This window comes from Anas acuta, chromosome 2, assembly GCF_963932015.1.
Source record: "Anas acuta chromosome 2, bAnaAcu1.1, whole genome shotgun sequence".
NCBI lineage: Eukaryota > Metazoa > Chordata > Aves > Anseriformes > Anatidae > Anas > Anas acuta.
The window spans coordinates 20,650,589-20,677,591 of NC_088980.1; the positions used below are offsets into that span (position 1 = coordinate 20,650,589).

Sequence of the window (27,003 nt, forward strand, 5' to 3'; positions counted from 1 at the left end):
CCTATCCCTGGAGGTGTTCAAGGCCAGGCTGGATGGGGCTTTGAGCAACCTGATCTGGTGGGTGGCATCCCTGCCCATGGCAGGGAGATTAGAACTGGATGATCTATAACGTTCTTTCCAACCCAAACCATTCTATGATTCTGTGATTGCACAATTTACTGACCTGACCCCTCCTTAAATTCCTTTCTTTCCTATTCCAAAAACTACTCCCCACTTCTATTATTATTATTATTCTTTAAACAAGATCTCTAGAAATCAATGATCTTGACTTCTTGATATGAAGGTGAGTAAATCTGACATTGCCTGTATATCTTATGCAAGTGCTGAAATTCAGCATAATAAGTATGCAGGCACCCCTGCCAGTAGCTGCAAGATCCCAGGCTTGTTTGGAAAATTATTTCATGGAAAGCCTCTTAAATGTGTTGGCAGCAACAATAGGTTTCATTAAAATCTTGATATTTGCCCTTTGAAAATAATTAATTTTACCTCTTCTCAGTACTGCAAGCACTTCCTATATAGTGAGATTCCTATGACAGTGTAATTATCCTAATTAGTTTCAGACGGAAATTGCCAACATTTTAATGGATTTAAAAATTTCAACATATGCAACTTTGCATATTTTCATACTGTGATTTTGTTAATAACTTAATACTGAAAGTATCTTTTAACATAGTGTTAGCAAAGAATGTTCATATATAAAAGGATCCTTGCTGTATTTCCCCTTTCAAGGCATTCAGGAGAACACTGGGAACTGAAAGCACTAAATGGGAATTGATAATGAGGGAAAGACCAGGTGTGTTAACAACAACAACAACAACAACCAGTTGGAGCCCATCCAAAGAACTAGACCTAGCTGAAATCTGCAAATGTTATTTACCTGTAGTGTTGTCAGGTAAAGGCTCATGTTGTGACTTGCTTGTTTCACAGTAGTAATTATTGTGATGTTTGAAAGCAGATCAAAAATTAATCAGTTGAACTTTCCTATACACAGAGTCAGAAAGTTTAAAATCTAACTTCATTTAGTGTTGGACATCTCTCAGATTTTGGTAATTCATCTATGTATCTTCCACAAATTGTTTGTGATTCCCTGATTGAGTGTTTAGATGGATGCATAAGATACCCTTTACTCTCTGGTTTTCATTTAGAGTGAAATCTAAATCTGGTTGGAGAGCAAACTCCTTTTCATAAATAAGTTCCAATTTCTTCCAATTCTTAAGTATAACAAGAAAACAAAAAGGCAAATGAAATAGAAATTCCAGTTGCCTGAGAGGAGTAAGCATGCCAATGATTAGCACATGATAGAAAATTTGACATTCAAACAGCAGCAGCTACCAGTTTCTTTTCCGTTTTCCTGGATACATATTCTTTCCTATATACAATGTGCAGCATCTATACAGTAAATCAGAGACCCAAAGATATGTCTGTGATATACTGGACCTACTATATAGTTATAAAGCATTATTCTTCAGCTCTCCAACAATATTTGTCCAAGATCTGCTTAGCCAGTGATCCAGTATCAGTCCAGTGGTCTAAACTAAACTAAAACTGACTGCTAAAACTAGTAGAACAACAGTAGAGCTCTAGTTTACATGCAAAATAAGCACACTCTTGACATATCAGCAGAATATGGGGCATCAAAGCTCAAGGTGGTGGTTTGAATCAGACAAGACATTGGTTTCAGGTTGCATTTACCACATGCCATGCATCCTTTAAAATGGTAGCAGGGTTGGGGTAATTAACTGTTTACTGTTACTGTATCTGTTTACTTTCTGCCAAGATCATAGGTAATCAGCTGACAAAACTTTTGCCAAGGTTAAGGAGGTACATACAGGATAATTTGAGTCTTACATTAACTGGGATTTCCTAGTTGGAAAACTTTTCATCAAAAGATTTCTGCACAAATTTCTGAGATTTTTTCATTAGCTAAGATAGAATTAAAATCCTCCATTATTTCTTTCAAACAAAAATATTTATGAGAAAAAAAAAAGATTCTGATGTTATTTTTTGTTGATGTCAACAAAGTATAGTATTGACATTTTAACACCTTATACAAGTTGTTTGTAAACTGTGATACTTTGAACTTTCCATCACTCTGGCTTCATTTTATGTTGGTTCCTATTATTTCTTTTTTATAGTGTCAAAAAGCAGATGATGTGAAAATTCTGGTAAAAATTTAAGTAGGTATAAACATAAAAGCCTGTATTACAAGCCTTTAAAGAAGATTGTACCATTTCACACTTTTTGGCCACAAAGGTTGCAACAGAATCTACCCAGATGACACCCATCAATAAAAAATGACAAACACAGAATTGGTATTGCAAACATTTCTTGTGGTATATTGCAAATGAGGTTTGGTTTGTGTCTTCAAGAAGTTATTTCTTAATAGGGGCTTTTTTTTTTTTTTTTTTCTTCCTCCTTTTGGTTGGAACACAGACAATTATTTTTAATATAAGTTCTTTCAAATCAGTTTTATATATTTTAAATGCATTTGAGCTGCTTTGGGAATTGTCTTTATAAAACAGGATAAAAATTTGGAAGGGTTGGAGCTTTTATGTTTGTTTTAATAAATTCATGAGAAAAAAGGTGAATAATAATTCCATTATTGTGTGTGTACTGTTAATGAATGTATAATTTGCTAAAATTACAAAAGAAGCATAAATCTCCTCTAGGAGAGTTTTGATACATAAATTTAAAACAAAAAGCACATCTAAACTGTCAAGAGTATACTATGAACAAAGTACTCATTTGTAAAATTGCAGTTTCTCCTCTAAAGCTAATTACTTTTTGGTAGATTCTTCAGTCAGTACTATTAAAATAAGAAGAAAAGAATATAAAGTGTCATGACCAGGCAGATCTGACTGGAGAACAGTCTGGAAAATTAGTACGCAAAAAAACATAAATTTGGTGCTTTAGATTAGTGAGAAATAAGTTACTGTATAATCACAGCAGAAGAGAGATGAATAAGGTGTAACCACCTAAGTCTTTGCTTAGTGCTCCAGCACAATATACAAAATTGTGCTGAGTGCCACACTTCCATATTACAGCTATAGGAACCAGCAGTATCTAAAATTAAGTGGAAATCGGAATACTCACATTAGTACACTTGAAATACAGCACTGACACCGAACTTACAGCCAGAGAGCAAGGTGCACAATGCTAAATGAACTACAAATGAAATGAAGTACTTCAAATCTTGTTCTCTTTCTCATACTAGCTGAGCAGAACATCTTGGAAATAGTAACCAATATCAAAATAGTTTCAAAAAACAGATTTCTTTCTCAAAGCATGATCTCTGCACACTCCTGTAAATACAGCAGTGCTTTCTCTATGGATTGTGCATTTTCACATTTTCAAAATCTCTGAACTGAGCTCAAGACATGCCTTTTAAAACTGCACAATTTCACCTTTTAAAATTGCATAGTGTTTGGTACTTTAAGAGCACAAACTTTATCATTGGTTTAAGGCTACCTTAAAATAGCATAAGACAGACAGACCATACAGACCAGCAGATATTCCAAACTAAAGCATAATAAACTTAGCTGCAAACAAACAAGCCTTTATAACTGTGAATAGTAGAGCAAACATTAGTATATATCTAACCAGCCTAATCCCCACCACCACATTTTTTTTTTTTTTGGTTTGTTCTGTCATTGTTCTCAGAGAATATCTGTTAAAACTCTCCCAAGATTTAACAATAGCACTTAAAAGTATTGCAGCATACCAACCACTATGCAAAGCAAATGACCTCAGAGATGAAAGATTCCATGTTTTGATCATAACACAGCAGTCACCGGCTGTTAGTTAGATTTTCTCCATTGGAGATTTTAGCCTGATGGCTTCTGACTGACACAGAGCTGAGATTAATTCATGGCATTTCCATGGCTCATCTGAACTTGACACAACTCATTAGCATTCTGTCATATCTCCATAAATCCTGTGAGGCTGAAGGCAAAGGGAAACAATAGGAACGAGTTTCCTTCTCAAATAACCAAGCTTGAGGTGAAAAAGCCAACCTTAATTTCTAATCACTATGGGCATTAGTTTTAATTAGCAATTTTCTGCATATCAGTATAGTATCAAATTGTACTTTACTGTAAAAGCTCCTCAGTAACTAGATATTTGCTTAGCATCAAATGTCTAATACCTATGGTCTTGTTACTTGCCTTATTGTCACCCCAGATATTTGCCAATGTGCACACAACACATTACCTGTGATGATTCTGATTACCTGTGATACTTTGTTAGTGCTTTAATGAAGTACTAACACAAATTAGTCCATCTTTCACAGCCAGAGAACAAGCATATTCTAAGCTACACCTTGTTCAGAAAACACTCCAGAGAAAAAAATGTTTTCTGAATCTTGAATATGTGAGTTCTTCTTCTCTGAAAAAATCCTAATTAAACCAAAAAGGATTATAGAATGAATTGTTGCAGACTTCTCTGTAAATGATTTTGTCAAGGTTTCTGGCAAATCTCTATCAGTAATAATACAAATATAATAATAAATATAGAAGTAGGAATTTTCTTGACCTTACTGGATAGATAGGCTAAACTTCTGCATTTTTTGTTTGTTTGTTTTTGTTTGTTTGTTATTTTAAGAAAAAAGAAAAAGAAAATAAGCTGTCTCTTCCTGTGACTTCTGCATAGCAAGTGACTCTAGAATCACTTTGTTCACCTCACCCTCCAGTTTACAACTCCACAGTTTGCCTTTTACTTCCAACTTTGCACTCTTCCACCCAGGCACTATCAGGATCCTGCAGCAATGATTTTCTCCTTGTACTTATGGATTGTTCTCCTGCCCTTGCACCCATGAATCCTGAGACAGTGCTGTATCTATTAAATCAGGTTTCCCCATGGGGTAGTGATTGCCACTTGTGAGAGAAAAAAAAATAAATGTCTTTACTCCTTTTTCCTATTCCTTGTTTTACAACTTTCAATTCATAACTGAACTAAGGGGAGAGGGGACATAACAACAAAAGCAACCGCAATACATGGTGAATAAAATTGTAGGTAATAAACACTTGAATTATCATATACAAAAAATATACATACAAAAAGTTAAAAACTGGTCAGTATTCAGTTCTTGCCTTTGACCACAGTGTGTTCCAATAGTAATAAGATGGGGAAAACAAATAAAATAAAAACAGTAGGAAGATCAAGCAGATCCTGATGAAACACAATTAGTTTCTAACTTCTATTGTAAAAGTTAGAGGGGAAAATATGCTGTACTGAAGAGGATGTTTAGTTCAGGGAACCTGTATTACTTCTGTTCCTGCCTGGTCATTTTTCCTGCTAATCTTTTGTGTTTTGTTAGTTTAATATAAAAAGAAAACCTCACCTTTAGGTTCAATGTATCCAATCAGCTATTGGATATTCCAAAAAAAAATAAAATTCTGCATGTTGCCACCGGCCAGCTGCATCCCTTGCACAAGACTTTCCAACTCATAGCTGATGAGGTCTTTGTCTCTTTCACACAAACTATTCCTTAACCAGACTTCACAGTTTTGGAGACTACATAGTATTTACCATGCACCCAAAGACATATTTCAAAGACACATTTCAATGTTGCTTTTGTTTTCAGTCCTCTGTCAAGGTTAATGGCACAAAACAAGGGAGACATATACAATATAACAAGACAATATAAAGATGTTTTTAGTAATGTCAGATAAGTGAAACACAGTATGAAAAAAAGTATAATTTCCTTTAAGGAGTAAAATTCAGCTTTCACCTCCCTTCTCCTTTCTTTTATTTATTTATTTATTTATTTATTTTTGATGAGCAGTTCACTATGGAATTATAATTTTTTCATTTCTCTAAGAACTTCTTAAAGTTCTTAGACTCTCAACTCTCCAGCAGTCAAGAACTGTTTTTAAGAATATTACTTAAAAACTTTATTTTTTCCAAATTTTTCCTATGCTAAATACAGATAACGATTGTCTGAAAAGACAAAAGCAAGACAGATGTGCTCAACATATGGTGATCAAGGTAATTATTTACAGAGCAATAATTATCATGTGAACTTAGAATTTTTGTTCTACATCCTTTCTGGTTTTGCTTCATTAGTTCTGATGGCATATTTGGGTATGAATTATCATATCAATTACATGCCTATGTTTTCAAATAACAGCCATCCCCATATATCATTATTAATGTTAAAGAATTTACCATACCACTACCCAGTTTCTCTCAAATTTAAAATGGAACAAGCTGTTCTATTCTCCATTTCTCAAGTCATTTTCACTTAATTAACGTAACTACAGGTTCAAATGCATATACCTCCCCCTTACAACTCATCAGCCTACATGTGGTTAGCCCAGATGTGTATTCTATGAGAAACTGGTGGTTTGGATCTCCAGCAATTCACAGGTATTCTGCTGAAAGGGGTCATTGTAAACTGTATTGTACCCCATTCTTGTACCAGGATGAATCTAGTAATTTCTATACGAAATCATCATGTTTTACTTTAGAAAGCAAATACACAAGATGGAGTATTAGAGCTTCTGTCATCTAAATCCATGGGAATTTGGGGAAAAAAGAGGAGAAAATAAAACATTTCACAGTTTTAATTCAACAAAATGCTGCTCAGTATTCCCTGCAGTAATTTGGAGGCCTCATGCTCCCATTCTGTTCTATAAGTCAAGAGAGACAGAGAGAGAGAATGAGGAAACAGCACAACCAAATTGCATATGATGGGAAACATCACAACAGCAATTCATTTCAGTGTTGCCAGCAAACCGCGATCTTTATGGATCATTTAAGTTCACTTTTTATCAGTCCTTTTAAATATATAGTTAGTTTCATTAAACTTGGAAAACCAAGAAATAACAGCTCCCATCGGTGATCTGATAAATAGTATTTTGACAAGGAATAACAACTAGTCACATTTTGTTGGAAACTGAAATACTACAGACAGAAAAGCAACACTGGGAAAGTCTTAGCAGAGCAATAATATTTTTTATTTTTTTTTAACGCAGTGATATCATTTATCAGAAATGCATATATGTATACATGTATATATGTATATATACATATATATAAGCTAAGCTGAACTTAACTCTAACTAACTACAGGTGTTTGTTTGCTTTTTCATACTACAGTAGTTAATTATTAATTGACAGCTGAATTCACCAGACCCTTCCTTGGGGAAACTTGTACTGCCCACCCCTGGCAAAATTGCATGGATAACAGTAGCTAGTAAGACAGTAAAGAAAGTCCATACCATCTGAGAAGGAATTATTCTCAAACTAATCAAGATGATGACCACCATAAGCCAAATTAAACAATAACCAATGAACTGCAAAGTCTGCTTTCAAGCTAGTGAGGAGTCAGCTTGCAAAGAATTAGCATGAAAAATTTGTAATAGTGAAGAGAGTGGAAACAGCAGCAGCCAAAACTTGATTTTGTTATTCCAAAAGTTGCTTTGCTAGTTAAACAGACCTGCACAGACCAGAGCATCCTCCTCAATGGACGCTATAAGCAGTCCACATCCAACTGGTGAGCTGACAATTGAGGTACTAAAAGGGGGCTGATTTCTCATGGCTTATGTATAAGTGGATTGTAAGCAGTAGCATGGATACACATAAAGCTGGAACAGCCATGTCTCCAAACTGGAATAGTATACAAAAATTGTCTTCGCAAAAGGGGGAACACATTTGTATCCTACATGTTCTCTGGCAGAGAAGGTGCATATGTATTACTCTAGAAAGGGAAGTGTTAGAACCTTTGGACATTGCTTATACAAGAGCATTTAAAAATTGTACCTATTTATTAATACTTTATAACTTGATTCATCTGTTGTGTTGACAATGCTGGCCCTGTTTATCCTCAGTTAATTACATGTCAATAATAAATCAGTAAACTGCTTCAACACTGAGAACTGGGCATTTTTTTCCTGTGGTTATCCATATATGGCTAAACTCAAACAGTCCAAGAGACAGTCAAGTACCTGAAAAACTTTACTCACGTAGTATGATCAGTTGATGGGCAGTGTTCTTCTTCTCCAGGATATAGATTTGCTCCACTTCCAAGTTCCCACTTAAATATATTTGTGTCATGGATGGAATCTGTTCTTGAATTTTGTTCAAAGGCTGGTTGATACCATCCGCACAGAGTTTTATCCTCAAAATTGCAGACTTCCATGGCTTTAGAGATGAACAGTGAATAGTAATTCATGTTTATATAAAAATAGGGACTCATTAATTTACATTATGATAAAATAAATAACCTGGCAATAAAAATATTCAATTTAAAGTATACAGTGTATGCTTACTCACTACGAATATGCATAGTTTTTCCCTCTACAGATAAAATACCAATGATATTTTCCATATTCTTTTCTAAGGCACAGATTACTCTTTTAATAATACTGCAGTTCTTTTGCACGTTGATAGCTAGCATCATATGTATTCTGACCAGATTTCAGGCTATTCAAATAATCTGTCATGCGATACACACTGGAATGTGTGTAAAATTCATCAGCTATGTATCTGATATGATTATGTATTATTATTTCGTCAGCCTAATACACTGATGACATTAGCAACTCATTATATATTGGATACAAAATCCTCCACAGAAACTCTGAAAAAAAAAAATATCTTTGTTTCAAGCAGTCCCTGAAATACCTGAAAGTTACATGATAATGCAGCTATTTGGCATTGGTGTCAACTACTGAAGAGTTATCTTAATAAATAAATATGCAGCTTCTTATGCCTCAGTTTTTTTGATTTCCAGAGCAACTGGACAGAGAAAGTAGGATCACTACCAACTGCTCCTTCCAATGAATCCCCCTGAAAGAATGTTTAGATGAAAAAACAAACAATCAAACAAACAAACAAAAAACAATTGAACAAACTGATTTTCATTTTGCTACTTATTGAATACTTATTCTCTAGTACACACTTCCTGAATATTCTGCAGAAATTTTGATTACAGATGATAGACTGAGGACTGAGTTTTAATTTATAGCTTTCATATTTCCATTAATGAAGCAAACCACAACCAGTGTGGTTACTAATATAAAGATGTTATGCTTCTTGAGACTGACAAGTGACATTGTATTAAGATTTCTTTCTTTCTTTCTGTTTCTTTCTTCTTTCCTTCCCTTCCTCCCTTCTTTCTTCCTTCCTTTCTTTTTAAATTGCTTTAAAAACATTGTTTCAAATGCCTCTGAGAAAGATAACACCTTCCTGAGAACAAATTTCTGCCCTTAATCAGGACATACTTAGCTCCTCTTCCAGCATTGTCATTTGAGTGATAAATTGCCATCATTGCTATAGTGATTGGAGACTTCAGACAGAGCAAATATATGAAAGTGTATTCTCCCCAGTACTTATCTCTCTCAGAAGGAAAGGATGTTCTGTGAAACAATGTAAATTTCTGAGGAAAAAAAAATCTTCTATACAAAGGGCCTTGCACGTATTTTTGAGTGCAGTTTTTCAAAGGTTGGTGTTTTTGCACTCTATAAGAAATTACCCAACTAACTTTTATATCATGGATTAATTCATGTAAGAAATAGACAGACCGGAGCCTAATGATACTTTTCCTAGTTGAGTCTTCAGCCCTGAAAGAAGTGATTGGAGTTTCTACACCATGTGTAATGAATGCAGAGTTTTGATCATCAGTGAGAATAGGTTAGCTTGCAAAGACAGATGAGGTCAATGTCTCTAGATGTCTGTCCTTCTCATTAGTCATGTTCCAAACAACAGTAATTTCAACTATTGTGCTTTAAGGGAAAACAAAGTCTTTCACAGTTTCTTTTCTCCTAAAATGCTGTAGTGGGAACAGCCTTAACTCAAAAGCAACCAGAAAATGTCTTAGACCTCAGTGGACGACAGTGTCTGGTGAACCTGTTCATTGTCCCAGCTTCACTATTCTCATCTGACTGTTCAATGAGCTTTGGGAATTTTGAGGCTGGGATTTGCTGACTTTTATGTGAGTATGACACTCCACATACTCTAGCCTAACAGGTGGCATATACAGCAGGGTTAAATGTATTATCTTTCTGACCTAGGAGTCAGTAACTCTAGGGTAACTCTAGGTTCCTCTGCCAATTCAAGGTTTACAACTTATTTGGATGCAGAACAAAATCAGAGTTGTCAAATAAACAAAGAGGTGATGGCATAACTGAATTTCACAATCTTTGCTGCTTAAAATACTTTGGGGGGGTGGTGGTGGTGGGGGAGAGTCAATGAAGTAAGAAATGGACCCGAGTCTCCTAGATATGTGACCCAAATATAAGACTATAGAATTATTCTCTCTTCAAGTCTGGCTATGGAACATTCAAATTATAAACGTATCATTTAGTTTGAGAACCTGTGTTCACTTAAAAAAAAAATACAAATTTTGTACTTTGGTAGTAAGTTGAATTGGAATATAAAACACCATGTCTAAATCAACCCATTAGAAAGCAGAAACTGCATATCTCACATTTGCTTATTAAAAGCAAAATGTTACTCTTTTTCTGGGGAAAATCATGTTAAAAAATAACACCTATATAATATTATCAAATGTCAAAGGTAAAGAAACAGGTGTTAAGCAATATATTGAATAGCCACAAACTAATAAGATAACAAATAGAAGATTTAGTACACTCACCACAATCTGATTCATCAGACTTATCAGAGCAGTCAGGTCTAAAATCACACCTCTGGATCATCTGGATGCAACGTCCAGAGGCTCTGCAGACAAACTCATTCTCTGTGCAGTTGTTCATGGGGAGTGTGGCAGGAACTGAAGTTCCTGATAGAGTTGTAGATATTGTTGGCAAGTTTCCTTTAAGAAACGAACAAATTTCTGAGAAACAGAACCAAGTCACATACATTTTTAACAATTTCTACACTTACCACTCACATCCTTTCTCAAGGATAAAGTTTTACTGAAAACAAGCCCGGGTGGCCATGTTGAATGTGTTAAATAACTCCCATTGGGAAGTGAATTGAATGTGTAATGGCTGGATTTCCTCAGTGGAAAGTGCTACATTGCTCCTGTTAGCCAACTACCGTTTGTAAAATCCTCTACACTTGTAGGAATTTATTTATGCCTCTTACATGTCTTTCAAATTTAAATGAAATTGGTCAGTCATTTCAAAAACTGTCACAGAGACTGAAAGAACAATCAGAAAAAAATAATTTGTGAAGCAAAACTAACAGATTATTAGATTATAATGGCCTTTTTTCAACACAACAATTACTGCAACTGACTGTGGAAATTACTATATAATTTTCTTAACTTTAAATTTCATCATTGAAAAAAATAGTTTTTCCCAGTAGAAAAATTGAGGTTATCGGCTTGTCCCACTACTTCTTTTCTGTTTCATTCAAACTCATTACCACATCTTTTAAGTCCATTGTCTTTGTCTTTTATTCTTTACTATGCAAACTATGCACCTTTCTTCAGACTAACTCCCATTTCTTGGAAACCTTTGCTATCATTGTCCATATAAAGAATTTTCATTATACAATTCCTTGTTTAAATTCAATCATTATTGAAATCATTAGCTGTAGTCCACAAAGCACTACAGTAATAGTAATACAATAAAGTAATACACCTGAGTTAATTAAAAAGTACATGTGAAGACTTTGATATAAAATATATCTGGGACAGCAAAGATTTTTTTCCCCCCTTAAGGCATAGAGCACCAAGACTGATAATGAGGGAGGAGGAAAAACTTTTTGAATGAATAATTAAATGATATAATAAATAGATCTACAACTCATACTAGCATCAAGGACTGTATTGGTCAGAAATTTTTAAATACAGCTGGAACACTCAGGTCCCTGCTCCTGCTCCCACTCCACTGGAACAAGAGAAGACTTTTTCAAACACCATAACCTTCGGAATGGAATCAACTCATTGCCCTCATTTGAAATAACCCATTTTGTAAAATTTATGAAACACCACTTTGTCTAGAGCAAATATCATTTAATAGCTTATATTTCAGGAATTCAAATGATTCATCAAAACTGTATGCTCAAGTTTCTACATCTTTAATGTTACTTATGATTGACTTTACCATCAGAGGCTATCAAGCCCATCCATGGTCTGTATTTCTGTATCTAGTTACAAGTGGGACAATACCAGCTGGGCTGCCAGTACTTAATTCAAGGGTTCAGGAATGAGATGTGACTGCCCAGTTTTTTGTCCCTGGTCCAACTCATTAAATCTGGTGGAAAGTGTTATAGTTATTGACTGCTTTGCCTACTATTCCCACAGTCTCTTTAAATCTTTTTTGTTTGTTTGGATTTTTTATGGTGTGGAGGACGTAGAGGTAGTAAAATAGAAAAAGAAGGGTTGTGAAATGTCTCAAAAATTACTTCAAATACTGTGTAAATAGCACAAAGGTTTTTTCCTATTCAATAGTCTACTATTATAATTGACCAGTTTAGCTTCATTTTTGCACAAAAATAAACATTTTTTCTCATTTTTGAACTTTGAAACTCTGATACACTTTGTACTTTGCAATTTTCTTGTTTATTTTTATATTTATTCATAACTCATTTGAAAATATGTAGAGATTTTCTAGTTAATTTTTGCAAGGTTTTGTTCCTCAAATATAAAGCATTGTACAGTAATTGTGTATTTAAAATTTGTTCTGAATTGCAATTTACATGCAAAATTTTATAATAAATATCATTGCACACTGTATAAACATGGCAAAATTTGAGTTACTTATCTGCAAAGAAATATGCCACAAATATTCCTACTAGACCTAATTATGCATCTAAAAGAATTTTTAGAATAGCAGAATAAAACACATCTGCACCAAGATGTTTTAGCCTTAGTGCTAAGATACTGATATTTAGACGAAAAAAACTTGTTCTCAGTTGTTCGCTGTTCTGCAGCCTTTTTATGACTGTAGCTGCAGCTAATAGTCCTCCTAAAACCCCTTCTGTGACAGAGGTAATGTTCTACGATTCTGTAGACATTGTACTAGGTAGCAATGACTTCTGAGAACAAGCTGCCCTATCATCAGAAGTGTGCTGAGAGCAATTGACACTGTAACATTAAAAATTATTCAGGAGAGAAGGAAGGCTGTATGAAACTGATTTTGCTAAATGAAAGGTCAGTTTGCTTGTACACAGTAAAGTTTGTTTTTTCTTTTAGGAATCAAAAATCCAAAGAGTATGGAAGCTCCATACCTGTTAAGCACTTGTTAAAGCAGGTTTATTTAGGACCTTACGAGCACAGCAGAAACTATTTCCTGTTGATGCCTAGATATGAGGTAGGAAGGAAGGAAACAAGTCTAAATTTACTTGTCAGATGTGATTAGTTTGATCTGGTTTTGTTTCTCCAGTAGCAATACTTACGAACGATGGAAAACAATCATCACAGATAAGAGATTTACACGTAACTTTAATTCTGCTCTTACCATTATAAAGAGTACAGCCTAGAAAAGACATGTCATCAAGTCCAATATCCCCAGTGAAGCCATCTCCTACTGTACCTTTCACCAAGATCTGGGGAAAAAGCAATTACAAAAACATTTTTCAGTATATAGTAGACTTCCACTTCTCATTAAATATTTCATATCGATTGATAGAACATTTGCCATGTTTCATACTTAAAATGAGATTAAAATTATTCTATGGGATATATTCTATTTAGTGACACTTTACAGAAGAGACTAATTATTATCAGCTTTCACTGGTGGTCACATTAATCATGGTAAACCATAACACTTGCTGGCTTTACAATCATGTAAATCCACTGAAACATCATTGTGATATAAAATGATGGCAAGACATTATCATAAGTGGCACATTATGATTAGCTCCTTTGGTACTTATCGTAGTAACATTAATCATGATTAATTATAATAATGTTCATGTGAATACATTATATACCCTTATACAAATCTCACTGTGATGAAAACAATTAAACAGGCTATAGATGTGCTCTGGAACACTTTAAAGAAAAACGTTCTACAAATTTATTAGAATTGCCAATGCTATATATGCTTATTTTCTCATTAATGTCTACTGAGGAGGAATAGGAGATGTTAGTATTTCTGAATTACTCTCTGGATGACTGAATAAGCCTCGTTTCTTCTGACTGGTATTGAACTATAAAAATCCAAGCAGGTAATTATGAAAAGATTTAGTGATAATTTCCTTGATGTAACTAATTTATAAAACCCATAAAAGAAGAAAAATGTCCTCCTCAAAACACACTTCAAAAAATATTTTAGCTGATCCACTGGACTTCAAATATTAAAATTGCTTCTTTGCTTTTTATTTTGAAAAATGCTTTTGTGTCACCTTCCTCACCCACATAAACATTTATGCTTCCAGATCATTCTGGAAACCTGCATAATGTTTTCCACACGTTTTTCATTTTTTCTTCCTCAGTTCAATAAATAATTCGTACAAAGAAAGAAAGTATAAATAGTGACAAAAATACTGCAGTTATGCTTCAGAGTAGTGTTACTTCTGGTATTTTTATCATAATTTACTTCTTAAATATTTTATTTGTAAAGAAAGCTAATTTTCACCAAGTAACAAAGCACTGCTCTCAATTCAAAGATGCAAGATTATGTCTCAATTCTCTTGATCAAATGTCATTGATGTTTTGGAAATATTCACATTAAATGTCATTTCAAAAATATATCCTCAAATATTATTTTTCATGATTTAATTTGTCCTATATTGAAGAAATTCATGTGATGGATTACTAGATTCAGAATTCAACACTGTACACAGTTAAACAACTTAAACAAGCTTCTTGGTAACTTGAAAGTGAGGCAAATAAAAGGATTCTTCTACTAAGAACCATTGTTCATGTGATACATACACAGAGATTTTTGTCTCACTTTAAATTATTAACAAGTGACAAGAGAAAAAAATATAAAAAGTGCAATGAATGTCCTTAAAGCTGTAAAAAATAATATCAGTCTTAGCATGTTGAGACTGATATATTTGTTTCTGCTATTCTGAATTTGCATATAAGAGATTTTTTACTGATGCTGACATCACAAGAGTAAATAAAAACGATTATACTTTATTTATAGATTATGTCCAATAGACAAAATAGGTATACTACAAGAAGATAGATATATGTCCCTTACTATGGATATGCTGCAGATTACTTAATTTAGGATAAAACATCTAAAGTGAACAATGTGAAATGACTGTATTACTTATTACAGGTTTCATCTAGTATGAGTTTCTTACTTTTCCCTCAGAATATCCACTTTTTTTTTCATGTTTAACTAATTAACTGTTTTAATGGTTAACTATTTGCCAACATAAATAGCACAAAAATGTTTAGAAACAGAAACAATCAAGATATCTATTATCTAGAAATGTCATGCATGAAACTTTATTATTCCAAAATGACAACATTCCCTTCAGTTTAATTTTGACTGGCATACACACAGGATCTTAAATAAAATCTTGACTTTATTTTTAAGCATGAGTTACTATCCACTCATAATTAAATTAACTGTGAGCTAAAATTCAGTCTTAGAGGCAGAGGGTTTGTTAAATTTATCTGTATAGTTATTACTAGGACAAAAGCAAGGTCCTTAATACTACGCTATTTTTCAAGCAGCATTGTGCTGAACTCTGACTAATGTGAATCAGTAGGTTGAGATTCTCTCCCCATCTTTCTCCCTGTGCAAATCTCTCCATCCACAACATTCACACATTCTGAGGATATGCTTATCTATCATCTTCCACCAACCTTTACCTGTAGGAGGTAGCATTCCTGCATCTTACATAGCAATACTTAGTGACAAAAGTGGCATTCCACAGTTTACTGTAGAAGTAACACAATTTAGAAAACCTCTTTATTGTTATGATGATGATTATTGTTACATTACATAGCTGTCTGCTTCCCCCCCCCTTTTGTTTTGGTCTTTCATTGTTTATTTATTTATTTGCTCAAAGAGCCTGACACTTGGTCATATAGCATGAATTCAGTTAGTAAGAGAGAAAAATACAACATATAGGTGTATATTCAATAGATATTCATCAATGAAGGAATAGAACTAGATATTCCTTAACTTTGAGTACATTCAGGCATAGAAGTAGAGTTCTAATCAACATAAGGGAGGCATAATCTATATTAAATTTATGATTTCTTTATAGATTTTAGAAATGAGGACCATATTGTATTGCATTTGATAGCTTAAAATTGAAAATAGTATCAATTTATGATCTAGTTATGCAGTATAAAACTTCTGTCTGCACTGTGGTTAAACATTGACCACTTAAATTAATTTGCCTGCTGAAATTCTGCAAACTTCATAAGCTATTATTAAACAACCTCCAGGAAACTCATCTACCATGAAGCTCATTTCACATCTCATTTATAATTTGAATGAGGATAAATTGTTTCCAATTTCTCCAGCTTTCAGAATTTTAGAGATCCAGTCTGAATCCACTGAAAGTTTGATTCACTAAAAAGGTGGCAAAACATATGTTACATAAAAGAAGTGAAAATACTCCAGAAGGAACAAATGTCACTTTGGAATGACACTTAGTGTACAAAAAGAGGATGATTTTTTTTTTTTTTTAATACATTTTGAATAAAGTAGGTTTTTGAAGGGTGAAAGAACATTATGACAAATGGTAATAGAATAATTACGTGTGACATCGTTCTGTATAAGTGTTCCATTTACACAGGAATGCTCATTTCTGTCACTAGCCCTCTGAATGTTAACAAAATTAAACCTGGATTTCCATGCAAACATAGTTTTAAGTAGAATTGAATTCATTGCAAAATCTGTAAGGTGCTGAAAATCCTAGATACCTGACTGTGTAGGAAATACTGATCTTAGTTCTGAACTAGTCATATCACAGTATCTCAGGTTTGCCATAGGAAGTGTCAACTGTGTTACTTAGTGATTTTATTAGAAGTTAGAACTTGCTAATTTTAATTAGGATTAATATTATTATTTCTGATAAGAAAACATGGTTTGCTTTGAAGAAGAGCGAACAACCACACAAGTATATAATAGTACAAATAAATTACAAATATTTTGTCATAACTTACTGAAAGCAAATGCAGGATAGAAATTAGCTTATTTCAGAAATAGGCAATGAAATGCATATGAATCTATATTTTAGTGCTATGCATATACAAAGGAAAAAATTTCATGCCATCAAGAAAACTAAACAATTTCTTAAGAGATGATAGAATTTTTGTAATTACAGGTAATGGACAAACTGCAGAGACATCCATTCCATGAAATCTGTAACCAAATTTCATCCTTCATAAATCCTTGTAATGAAGATATCTTCATGTAATATACAAGTCACAATAAGTCTTCACTTTATGACCATTTTTTCAAGAATAAGTAGAATGATATCTCAACAAGTACAGTGAGAAGGGAAACTATTTAACAAGTGAAGACAAATTCTCAGAATAATTGTGATAAAATCTGTGAAATTTAGATTTAATTTTGACTTCTTAAATTATTAGTTTATAGTTTCTTTGATAAGTGATTCTGAACATGTTAATTTTTTCCTTTCTAGTTTTGTTCGTCTGTTTTATCTGCCGTCAATGAAGTCTGCTCTGCAGGGCCTGAGACCTTTGATCCCAAACCTTTGATCTAAGCTTCCAGTAGTTAGTTGCATTCTAACTATGTGGCACTGAACTCTTCTGTTCCTTCCATGCATGGTGTTCCTTGAAAGAGCTTGGGTGCACTGGCAATAAACGATGTCACAGTGTGTTGTATTAACCCTGGGAGGATTAATGACCAGGTAGTCAGGGTTACAGGCATAATGTGGAGCCCTTCTACCCCTTAAAACAGGCACAAGTAGAAAAAGCTCATCAGTTGGAAAAAACGTCAGCCTTATGTAACTACAACATTCCAACACTATAAGTACAGAAGATTGAGATTCTATTGACCACATTCAATAGCCTATCAGTCCTTTCTTTTTGTTTCCATGAAAGATACATTAGAAGTGAATACTTCAAAATTTTCAAAGTTGAATTTTCAACGTCTTTTTCATGCAAGGGTCCAAATTAATTCTTATAAATGATCTTAAGGATATATACAAAAGGATATATACAACAAATATTGTGACAAATCTTGTGACAGATACTTGATGCTTTACAGCGCTTGGTTTTACAAGATACTAACACCAGCTCTGATCCAGTACAACACTTTATCATGCTTCATTATTGCTTGAGCTTGTTAACTTATTGTTAGTTTATTGCTTCATGCTTGTTAACCCTCATGCTACTTTCTGATGTTTTTCCAAGCATTTCCCTAAAGTACAGGGAAGTATTGCATTTCTATCATTTTGCTGGCCACTCCTTGGTGCTATTCGAACTGCTCACATTTGTAATAAGTGTTTACATATAGTGGAACTCACTACTTTGCTGTATTAAAGCTTCCTTCCATTGTACAAATCTTCCTTCAAGATAAAATATCCTGTTTCCACTCTATAATATTAACATTGGAAAGATTATTGCAGATGTAATATACATATGTATGTATACATATATATATAGTAAGTTCCTAAAATTTTGAGAGAATCTAGTTTAATGAAACAGCATGGTTAGCCTGCCCACTTGGGAGACATCTATCTGCTAATTACAATGCTAAAACTAAACTTAAATTGGTTTAAATACAAAGTTAGTTTTGACTTCATCTACAAAGATTTAGAGAAGACTTCTCTAACTAAAAAAAAAGCCTTAATGAGATTATTTTCAAAAGCAATCGAGATTGTAAATATGAAGTGCTTAAAAATAAAAACCACACATGCACAAAAAAGTAACACACAACTCTTCCTTCCCCTCCCAAACAAACAAGATGACATAAACCCACACAACTGCCCCACAAATAAAACTTGTCACAGAAAAACACAAGCACACCAAACAAAAAAATAAACTTCAACAAAAACAAAACAACAACAAAAAAAAACACACCACAAACACAAGCCTCCCTCGCTCAATCTGCATATCACTTTTAATTTCAATTAATTTATTATCCATGCCTTTTTTTTTTTTTTTTTTTTTTTTTAAGCTGGCAACAGGGGCTTAAAATTGTGAAAAATGCGCATGTACCTTTTAGGTATTCCACTTGTTAATAACATTTAAAATGTTAATGTTTTATTTTCCTAAAGTGGATGGATGATGATTTTTTTAATTACTTAAAATTTGCTAAATAGTGAAAATACTTGGTAATGATATACTGAAAAGCAATACTCAAACATGTATGGATAACTGTTAAAGGCCAAATTTAGTTACACACTCATATATATATACACACACACACAAAAAGATACAGTAAATTTTCTCCCACTACTAAAGTACATTTCCCTTTAGTGTTCCCATATAAATGTGGTTTTGCAATTTTTTTAAAAAGCTTCAGTTGTTTCATATAGTCAATATAGTTAACTATATTAACTATAATAATATAGTTAATTAGGCAACATTATTTACCTATAAAGACTTGTGCAGGTTCAGCAGTTTACACACAGATTCACTTATACTCTATAGAGATTCTTTTTTTTTTCTCCCTGCTACAATGTCCCCATGTTTAGAAAAATAAAAATAAAAAATAAATTTAGAGGACTCTGGCTGAGTTACTATGTCACATTCCTAGGATCTGTGGTCCTAAAAGATACATCCCATATAAAACCAGAATGGCTTGTTACAACTGTTTTTTTCTCCCTCTCTTTTTCCTTTTGGAGCATGTCAAAATGTCAAGGGCTGCATAAAGATGTCCCCACAGCAGGCTATCAAGAAAAGCCTGAACGGCCCTTCATTGACAGACTTGTATCTGACCTGTGCAAATGCTTACTGCTAAGACAATCCTTCCGTGCTGAGCTAAGAATTATCCTGAGAGAAAATATGCATCACATTTTTTTTCAAATGCTTATGAAAACATTTGTGCTGATAACTGAGTAAATTACCTGTTTGGCACCAAATACTCGTGAGCACTATTACATCTTTGGCCTGAAGATGTGGACCCTTCCTTGTCCAAATCATTCTGTCTGACAGAGACAGAATGTAATATAACATTGCTGCTGCTACAGCCATACATGTGGATTCAAACTCCCAAAGAAAGAAAACAGTAACCAAGGGATATCATCAAAACATATAACCCACGATGAAGCCCTGTCTCATTAAAGATTTTTATCAGTTGTAGAATTTCTGTACTGTTTCCTAATTCTGCTGCAGATATACTCTATAGATCGTCACAAATTATTAAAAATAAAAATAAAAAGTGTTTCACTTAAAGCATAGAACAAGGGAAGGAGACTTAAAGATTCAGTGAAGTACTTCAGCTTTCCTGTGACCATTTTGAAACCTTTTCAAAGATGCCTTCTAGATCTAGTGAAGAAGGGGGAAAAAAAATCTCTAGCATTTTTCATCTTTTTGTAAAGATGTCTAAATCTTATTTTCCTATTCAGCAATTCCTCATTAGTAATACAACACCAGTAGAAGATTTAAGACAATATTCCTAAATTTCAGAAAAGCAAAATTCCTGCTGTCCTGCTGTTTCCCTTAAATTCAAATAGCCAAACTGTTATGTAGTCTCTCTGTTGTGAAAACATTTAATTACTTCATGTTTTCCATATTCAAAATGGACCGATAAATACATACATAATCATAGAAGCGTAGAATGTCCTGAGTTGGAAGGGACCCATAAGGATCATAGAATCATAGAAACATAAGGTTGGAAAGGACCTACAAGATCATCAAGTTCAAATGTCTTCCTATCACCAATACTATCCACTAAGCTATTAAATCATATCTCGTAGTACCACTTCCAGGCGATTCTTGAATGTTGTTGTTCAACTCAGTGTATAAAAATATGAAGAAATTTTGTTTAACATTGCATGCATCATTGAGTCCAGCTCCTGGCACCACACAGGTCTTCCCAAAAATTCAGACCATATGACTAAGAGCACAGTCTAAACACTTCTTAAACTCCGACAAGCTTGGTGCCGTTGGCTCCCTGGGGAGCCTGTTCCAGTGCACAACAACACCCTCAGTGAAGAACCTCTTCTTGATATCCAGCCTGAACCTCCCCTGTTGCAGTGTGACACCATCCCCATTTAGATCTATTTAGATCTATTTAGATCTATTTTCTAAAGAGAGTAGATTGGCACCTGCCCCTCCTCTCCCTCTCATGAGGAAGCTGTAGACCACAATGAGGTTTCCCCTCAGCCTCCAGGCTGAACAAGCCAAGTCAGCCACTCCTTGTACGTCTTCCCCTTTAGGCCCTTCACCATCTTTGTAGCCCTTCTCTGGAAACTCTCTGACAGTTTTATGTCCTTTTTGTACTGTGGTGCCCAGAACTGCACACACTCGAGGTGAGGCCGCACCAGCAGAGTAGAGTGGGACAATCACTTCTCTTGACTGACTAGCGATGCCTTGCTTGATGCACCCCATGATACAGTTGGCCCTCCAGGCTGCCAGGGCACACTGCTGGCTTCAGCTTGCTATCAACTACAACCCCCAGATCCCTCTCTGCGGGGCTGCTCTCCAGTCTCGTCACCCAGTCTGTCCATATAGCCAGGGTTGCCCTGTCGCAGGTGCAGGACCAGGAAGCCAAGCAATGACAAATGGAAAGTTGAAAATGAAGCTATTGCTAGAGTGGAAATCCATTACAACTAAATCCTTGTGTGGAAATTACTATCAGGAAATGGATCAAAGTGAAAATGAAAAAATGATCACAGGTGGGTATTAGAAGTTTAAAAACAGAGAAGTCCTTGATAGTTTTCAGACTGGCTTCCAACACTAGATTTTAATGAAAGAAATAAATTTGGCCAAATAAACATTAATGAACTCCAACTACGATGTGATCACACACATTGAAATTGAGGCCTCAAACACGGAAGCAAGCAGATAATCAAATCAAGCCAGATTTGATTTCAGGCTAGCAGTTCCTTACAGCAGTAAACTTGGCTCCATAAGGGAAAAATGACTGCAGAAAATTTGGAATCGTAGTTAGTATATCAAAAAGGGTGATCTTCTTGATGCACCTCAACATGGTTGCAGCATTAGACTTCAATGAACAAGAACAGCCACACCAGAGATCAAGTCACTAACTGCAGTGTGTCTCCAGTGGGCTGCTGCTACACTTGTAGTGAGAACAGAACAGGCACACAGTGTCAACTCCCAATCTCTTGGCAGCATTCACAAGGCGGAGGCTGTAGCCTCATTGTTGTCCTAGCAGCCCTCGACAGAGACTTTTCTTTCAATAATCTGCCAAGTTGCTTTTGATTCTATTCATACTTCCCTGTATCCAAAATATTCCCTTGCAATGAATTGCACAACAGACCATCTCAAAATAGTATTTCCTTTCTTGCTATTTTCTGTTGCCTAACAAATTCAGACTACCTCTTATTCTTATATTATAAAACATATAAAATATGCATAGCTTCTCCATGACACCGATGATTTGATATTCCTCTATTACCTTTAAGCCACATCTTTCTAAGACAAATACTCTTAACCCTAGTATCACAGAAAGGGTCCAACTTTTCTACCACTTCTTGTTTTTAATTTTATCTTGATGAGTTTTCCTAACACACCAGCAAAAATACAACTACATTGTTTTGTTTTCTTAGAATAAAGAGATGAAAAAATACATATTTTTTTTCAGAACCAGACAGCTCTGTGAGTGATGAGTATAAGTTATAGCTGCATATGCTGGTACACAACAGTAACAAGCTGAAACATGGTCTCATCACATTGCTATTCACACTAAGAAATAATGCTTGTCTTTGGGACAATAAAAAAAGTATGCAAATTCTTCCACTTAAGCTGTATGCAAAACAAACAAACAAACAAACAACAACAACAAAAAAACAGAATATAGTTAAAATTTGTCAGCTCCATTTTAACCAGTGTAAGCCCAGATATTAAATCTGAAACCTATCAATTAATGTTTAGAGAAGACTGAAAAGAACTCTACATTTATCTGGAACTAAAAATATATTGAAATTTCAAATGCCACTGCAAACTGAGAAACCTAGAACCTTAAATTTCAATAGTTTTGATGCTTGTTATACAGGAAATAAAAATTGAAATTTTCTCTCTTCCAAGATATACTTGACAAAAAAGCTTAGAAAGCCATTGTCTCTTGCTACAAAGGGAACTACATGATCTTTAAAGTCCCTTCCAACCCAAATCTTTTAATGATGCTATCATATTATAACTTCTCCTGCTATATTATTTAAGTCTAAAATATGCTTTTCACCACTAGAAATGTGTAAAATAAAAACATTTATTTCTAAAATTTCAATGTTTGAAATATCATTCTTTTTGTTTGATACAGAACTCAGAAGTACTTTAAATTTTATTTGTAAAGTGCACTTATATTTGTAAAGTGCACTTACCCCCCAAAAAACTCTTTTTTCCCCATTATATCTGTTTTGTTTGTTTGTTTTTTGATTTTATATATACTACAGATATTATTTTTTTTTGGGGGGGCGGAGGGCAGAAGGGAGGTTAAGCAATCTTCTCTCTTCTCAGAAAAAGTAATTGCAACAAATAGTTAGAATCACAGAACTAACCAGAGTGAGATGTTTTCCTTATTACTGAGCTGTTTACCAGAATCTCCAAGCAAGCATCACTACTTCTTCTCACTAAGAAAAGAAAAGGCAGCGAGTTGACGTAAAGGTAGACATTACCTATGTAACTGTGATCAGTTACCTAGTAGTACCCCATATACTTTCTTTGTAAAACATGCCTTCACATTACTTTGTCTAAAGCCTACAGTTTTCACTAGGACCCTCCAGGAAAAATAAATGAATAGTCATTTATTTTCTAACATGAAGGTGGCCTGTGAGACATCAAGTACTTCAAGTTGTGGAAACACCAAAACTAATTTGAGAGCATGTGGGGAAAACAAGATAATAAACACGAAGACTAGAAATGTATTACTGTTATCAAATCAGAAGATGACCTAAAACTAAATGAGAGGCTATTCTAGCACACATCTCAGCAGAAATATGGCTTCAGGGAAAAAGCAGTAACAAAGTGCTGAGATCTTTCCCAAACACGTTTTTAGCCCTAGAAGGATCCTGACACTCTTCATTTAGAAGGAAGAACAGAAAGAAGTCAGACTTTGACAAGTGATTAACAACAGAATAAGTCTCTCTCTTTAAAATTTCTGAGTATTGAAGGGTGATGGGTTGCGACACAGCACACTCCATCATTGGAAATAGAATACACAATAATGAACATCAGATCCTGATCTTTCTCTTCAGGACAAACTATTAAATGATACCTTACACCTCATGTTCCTCAAAAATTAGGATTAAAAAAAGGCAAAAATTCATTAAGAGAATATAGGATCCTGTGGAGAACTAGGCAAGTAAAATAGAAAACCCTATGATACTTAAGTAAAAATATTTTCAGTTACCATACAGACCTTCCTAACCTTCATGAGGATAAATGTCGGACGTACGGTCTTATAGTTTTTTAGAGAAACTACCAGACATAGAATATGTTTCCTTAAATATATATATATATATATATATTTTCCTTAAATATATATATATATATATTATATATATATATATATATTTTTAGCAAGTATGTACAGCTTATTTTATGCTAGAATTGCATGATAGTATATCAAAATTAGTTTTTTTGCCAAATGCCCTTGACCATTTTCAGCATACATTGATCATAGAGACACACTTATGAAGCTTCCATGATAAAAGTCCCAACATTAAAAATAAGTAGTGAAAATTTATTTTGAAAGATTTTTTGTTCAATCAAATGAAATGCTGCCACATTTGAGATTTAGTTCTTTCATTTTTACAAATGTATAACATTAGAAACTGTATGCAAATCAATGGACCTACATTACTAGAAGAACAACAAAAATGAGAGAAGAATCAGTTTGTTAGCAAAAAAAAAGTTCAACTTTGCCGCATGTTGGATGAAAAGGAAAGGAAATCAGGGCTTCACAATACTTTCAACCTAGCAGTTGTCATTGAAACCAACATACCACTATCACAATAGTGCATGGTCCAGCTCTAGGCCAAATTATTCTCAGAGACGAGTTAAAAGAATTATTTTTCTATTTAAACATAAACAAATAAAATTTATTATGGTCACACCCTCTAAAACTCTATAAATTAATATGGTTTTGTCAGGATTATATTGATATGATACTCCTTTACATTTATACAAATGGTCTTGGCAAAAAATTATGTCCTTCCAGGGGGTTCTGCGCAGTCGAAGTAATATAAGGGTTCTTTCAAATACAGTAGAACTTTTATCAGACTGAAAATAATCAATTGGGAAACAAATATGGGACAGTCTAAAGCAGATACTGCATTTTATATTGCATTATATCAGATACAAAATGAAGGGTTGTTTTGTTTGTTTGGTTGCTTTGTTTTGATCTCACAGGGAGGGATGCTGTTTTTTTTAAGTCAATTTTACAACCAGTTGGCAGTCAAATGAATCAACATCTACTCTAGTAAACATGCAAGTACGTTAACCCAACCAGAATAAACAGACCACATGTAGCAAAGGTAAATAACATACACAACTTTAAAAGACAAGAAAGGAAAGCAAAATTTATAGTTGATACTTACAATAACTTCTTTCCTTAAATGGTATTTGATTTTTCACCCACCCTTGCAACCAAATATTTTGAAATAAAAAATATTTTTGTCTGGAATTATAAAATTAAAGATTAATATGTAACTATGGAAAAGTCACCCATAGAAAAGCCTATTCTTTTTAACTGTCATCCTTTTTCCTTGAATTAAATTTTTGTGAATATGTTACAAAACAGTCTGGAAAATAAATTTGTTCTGACCAATAGTCAAAAGCCAGAAGTCACAGCACCTATTTTAAATACCATTTGTTCATATTCAAAATATTATAATCATCTTTTTAGAGGGGAATAAATAAATTCCACAAAAAATAACATCAACCATATTTCCTCAAAGAAATATTACTCACAAATGGATTTCAAAGTCAACAGCTACTAACAGCTTTAAATAGTAGGCATTTATATGTTTCCACTGTTATACAATGCAGCAAATAAACATAACACAACCAAGAAGGACCATACCTGAAATGGCTTATAGCTGTTGATGTACAGTGTCTGTCTTATCCATCTGTTTCCTTGATTTCCATACTTGTACCACAGCAGCCATCCCTTGGTGTTACTCACAGTTCTCTGGAAGACTGACAGCAAGTAAACTTGCTTTCCATACATATGATAATGAAAGCGGAAAATGCAGGTTCCATTCCCAGAAGGGTTGAAGAGAGGACTAAGCAAAACTGCTCTATCTTCAAATTCGTGTGGCTCAGAGGACTCCATGTATAGATAGTGTCCCCTGCCTGTGCCTGTTGTGTGATCCTTTGATGGGCCTGTATTAACCGTTGGGGTTGGACCCTGTATTCTGATCCAGTCAAAGTCATCTTCAGTGTCCTGCTCCCAATTGCATAAACCATTTTCAAAGTTACACTGTAGGTCAGGGTCTGAAAACCAAGCAGAACAGATGGTCAAGTGAAGGCAGTATCAAAAGGCAGTACTGTTTTAATGTACTCCCCATTCACTTTCTTCCTAGTATAAAAATAAAATATTTTCTTTTTCTCCTTACAAAAATTTCTAATATAGATAAAAGCCTATTTACTTTTTGCAAAAGTTTCCCCTCCAAGGAACAAATTTACACTTACATGAACAAAAATAAAATAAAAACCTTTAGTTAATTACTTCCTCTTTCAATATACATCTGGCAAACATTACATAATTAATTTATTGAATAAACAGAACTGTGAAGACCATGTCACTATTCACGTATTAGATAAATTTATGCATTTTAAAGCATCTGAAGTCCTTTAACTCTTTTGGACAGTTAAGTTTCAGGTAAAACTGAGGATAACTGGATGAAATAAACCACAAAATTTAGCTTTGTAGATAGATGTAATAAGTGATCTAATACATTTTTGCAAAGCAGAAGTAGTCTCAACAGCTTTATAAAAGATAAATTTGAGGCATTTATAACACAACTGCACTTCACATGATATCAAGCAAAAATATATTGATTTGACCAAGTCCTT

General features: G+C 34.0%; 1 protein-coding gene across 4 annotated transcripts in view; it reads right to left on the reverse strand.

Annotated features, from left to right (window-relative positions):
• MALRD1 (MAM and LDL receptor class A domain containing 1) overlaps window positions 1-27,003 on the reverse strand; it is a 263,177-nt gene that overhangs the window by 175,290 nt on the left and 60,884 nt on the right. For all 4 annotated transcript variants that reach the window (XM_068673784.1, XM_068673783.1, XM_068673782.1 and 1 more), the window contains 4 exons: window positions 26,009-26,421; window positions 13,370-13,457; window positions 10,597-10,773; window positions 7,964-8,141 (listed from right to left, as the gene is read on the reverse strand). In XM_068673784.1, the coding sequence (XP_068529885.1) occupies window positions 7,964-8,141; window positions 10,597-10,773; window positions 13,370-13,457; window positions 26,009-26,421 (856 nt within the window). The remainder of the gene's footprint in view (window positions 1-7,963; window positions 8,142-10,596; window positions 10,774-13,369; window positions 13,458-26,008; window positions 26,422-27,003) is intronic.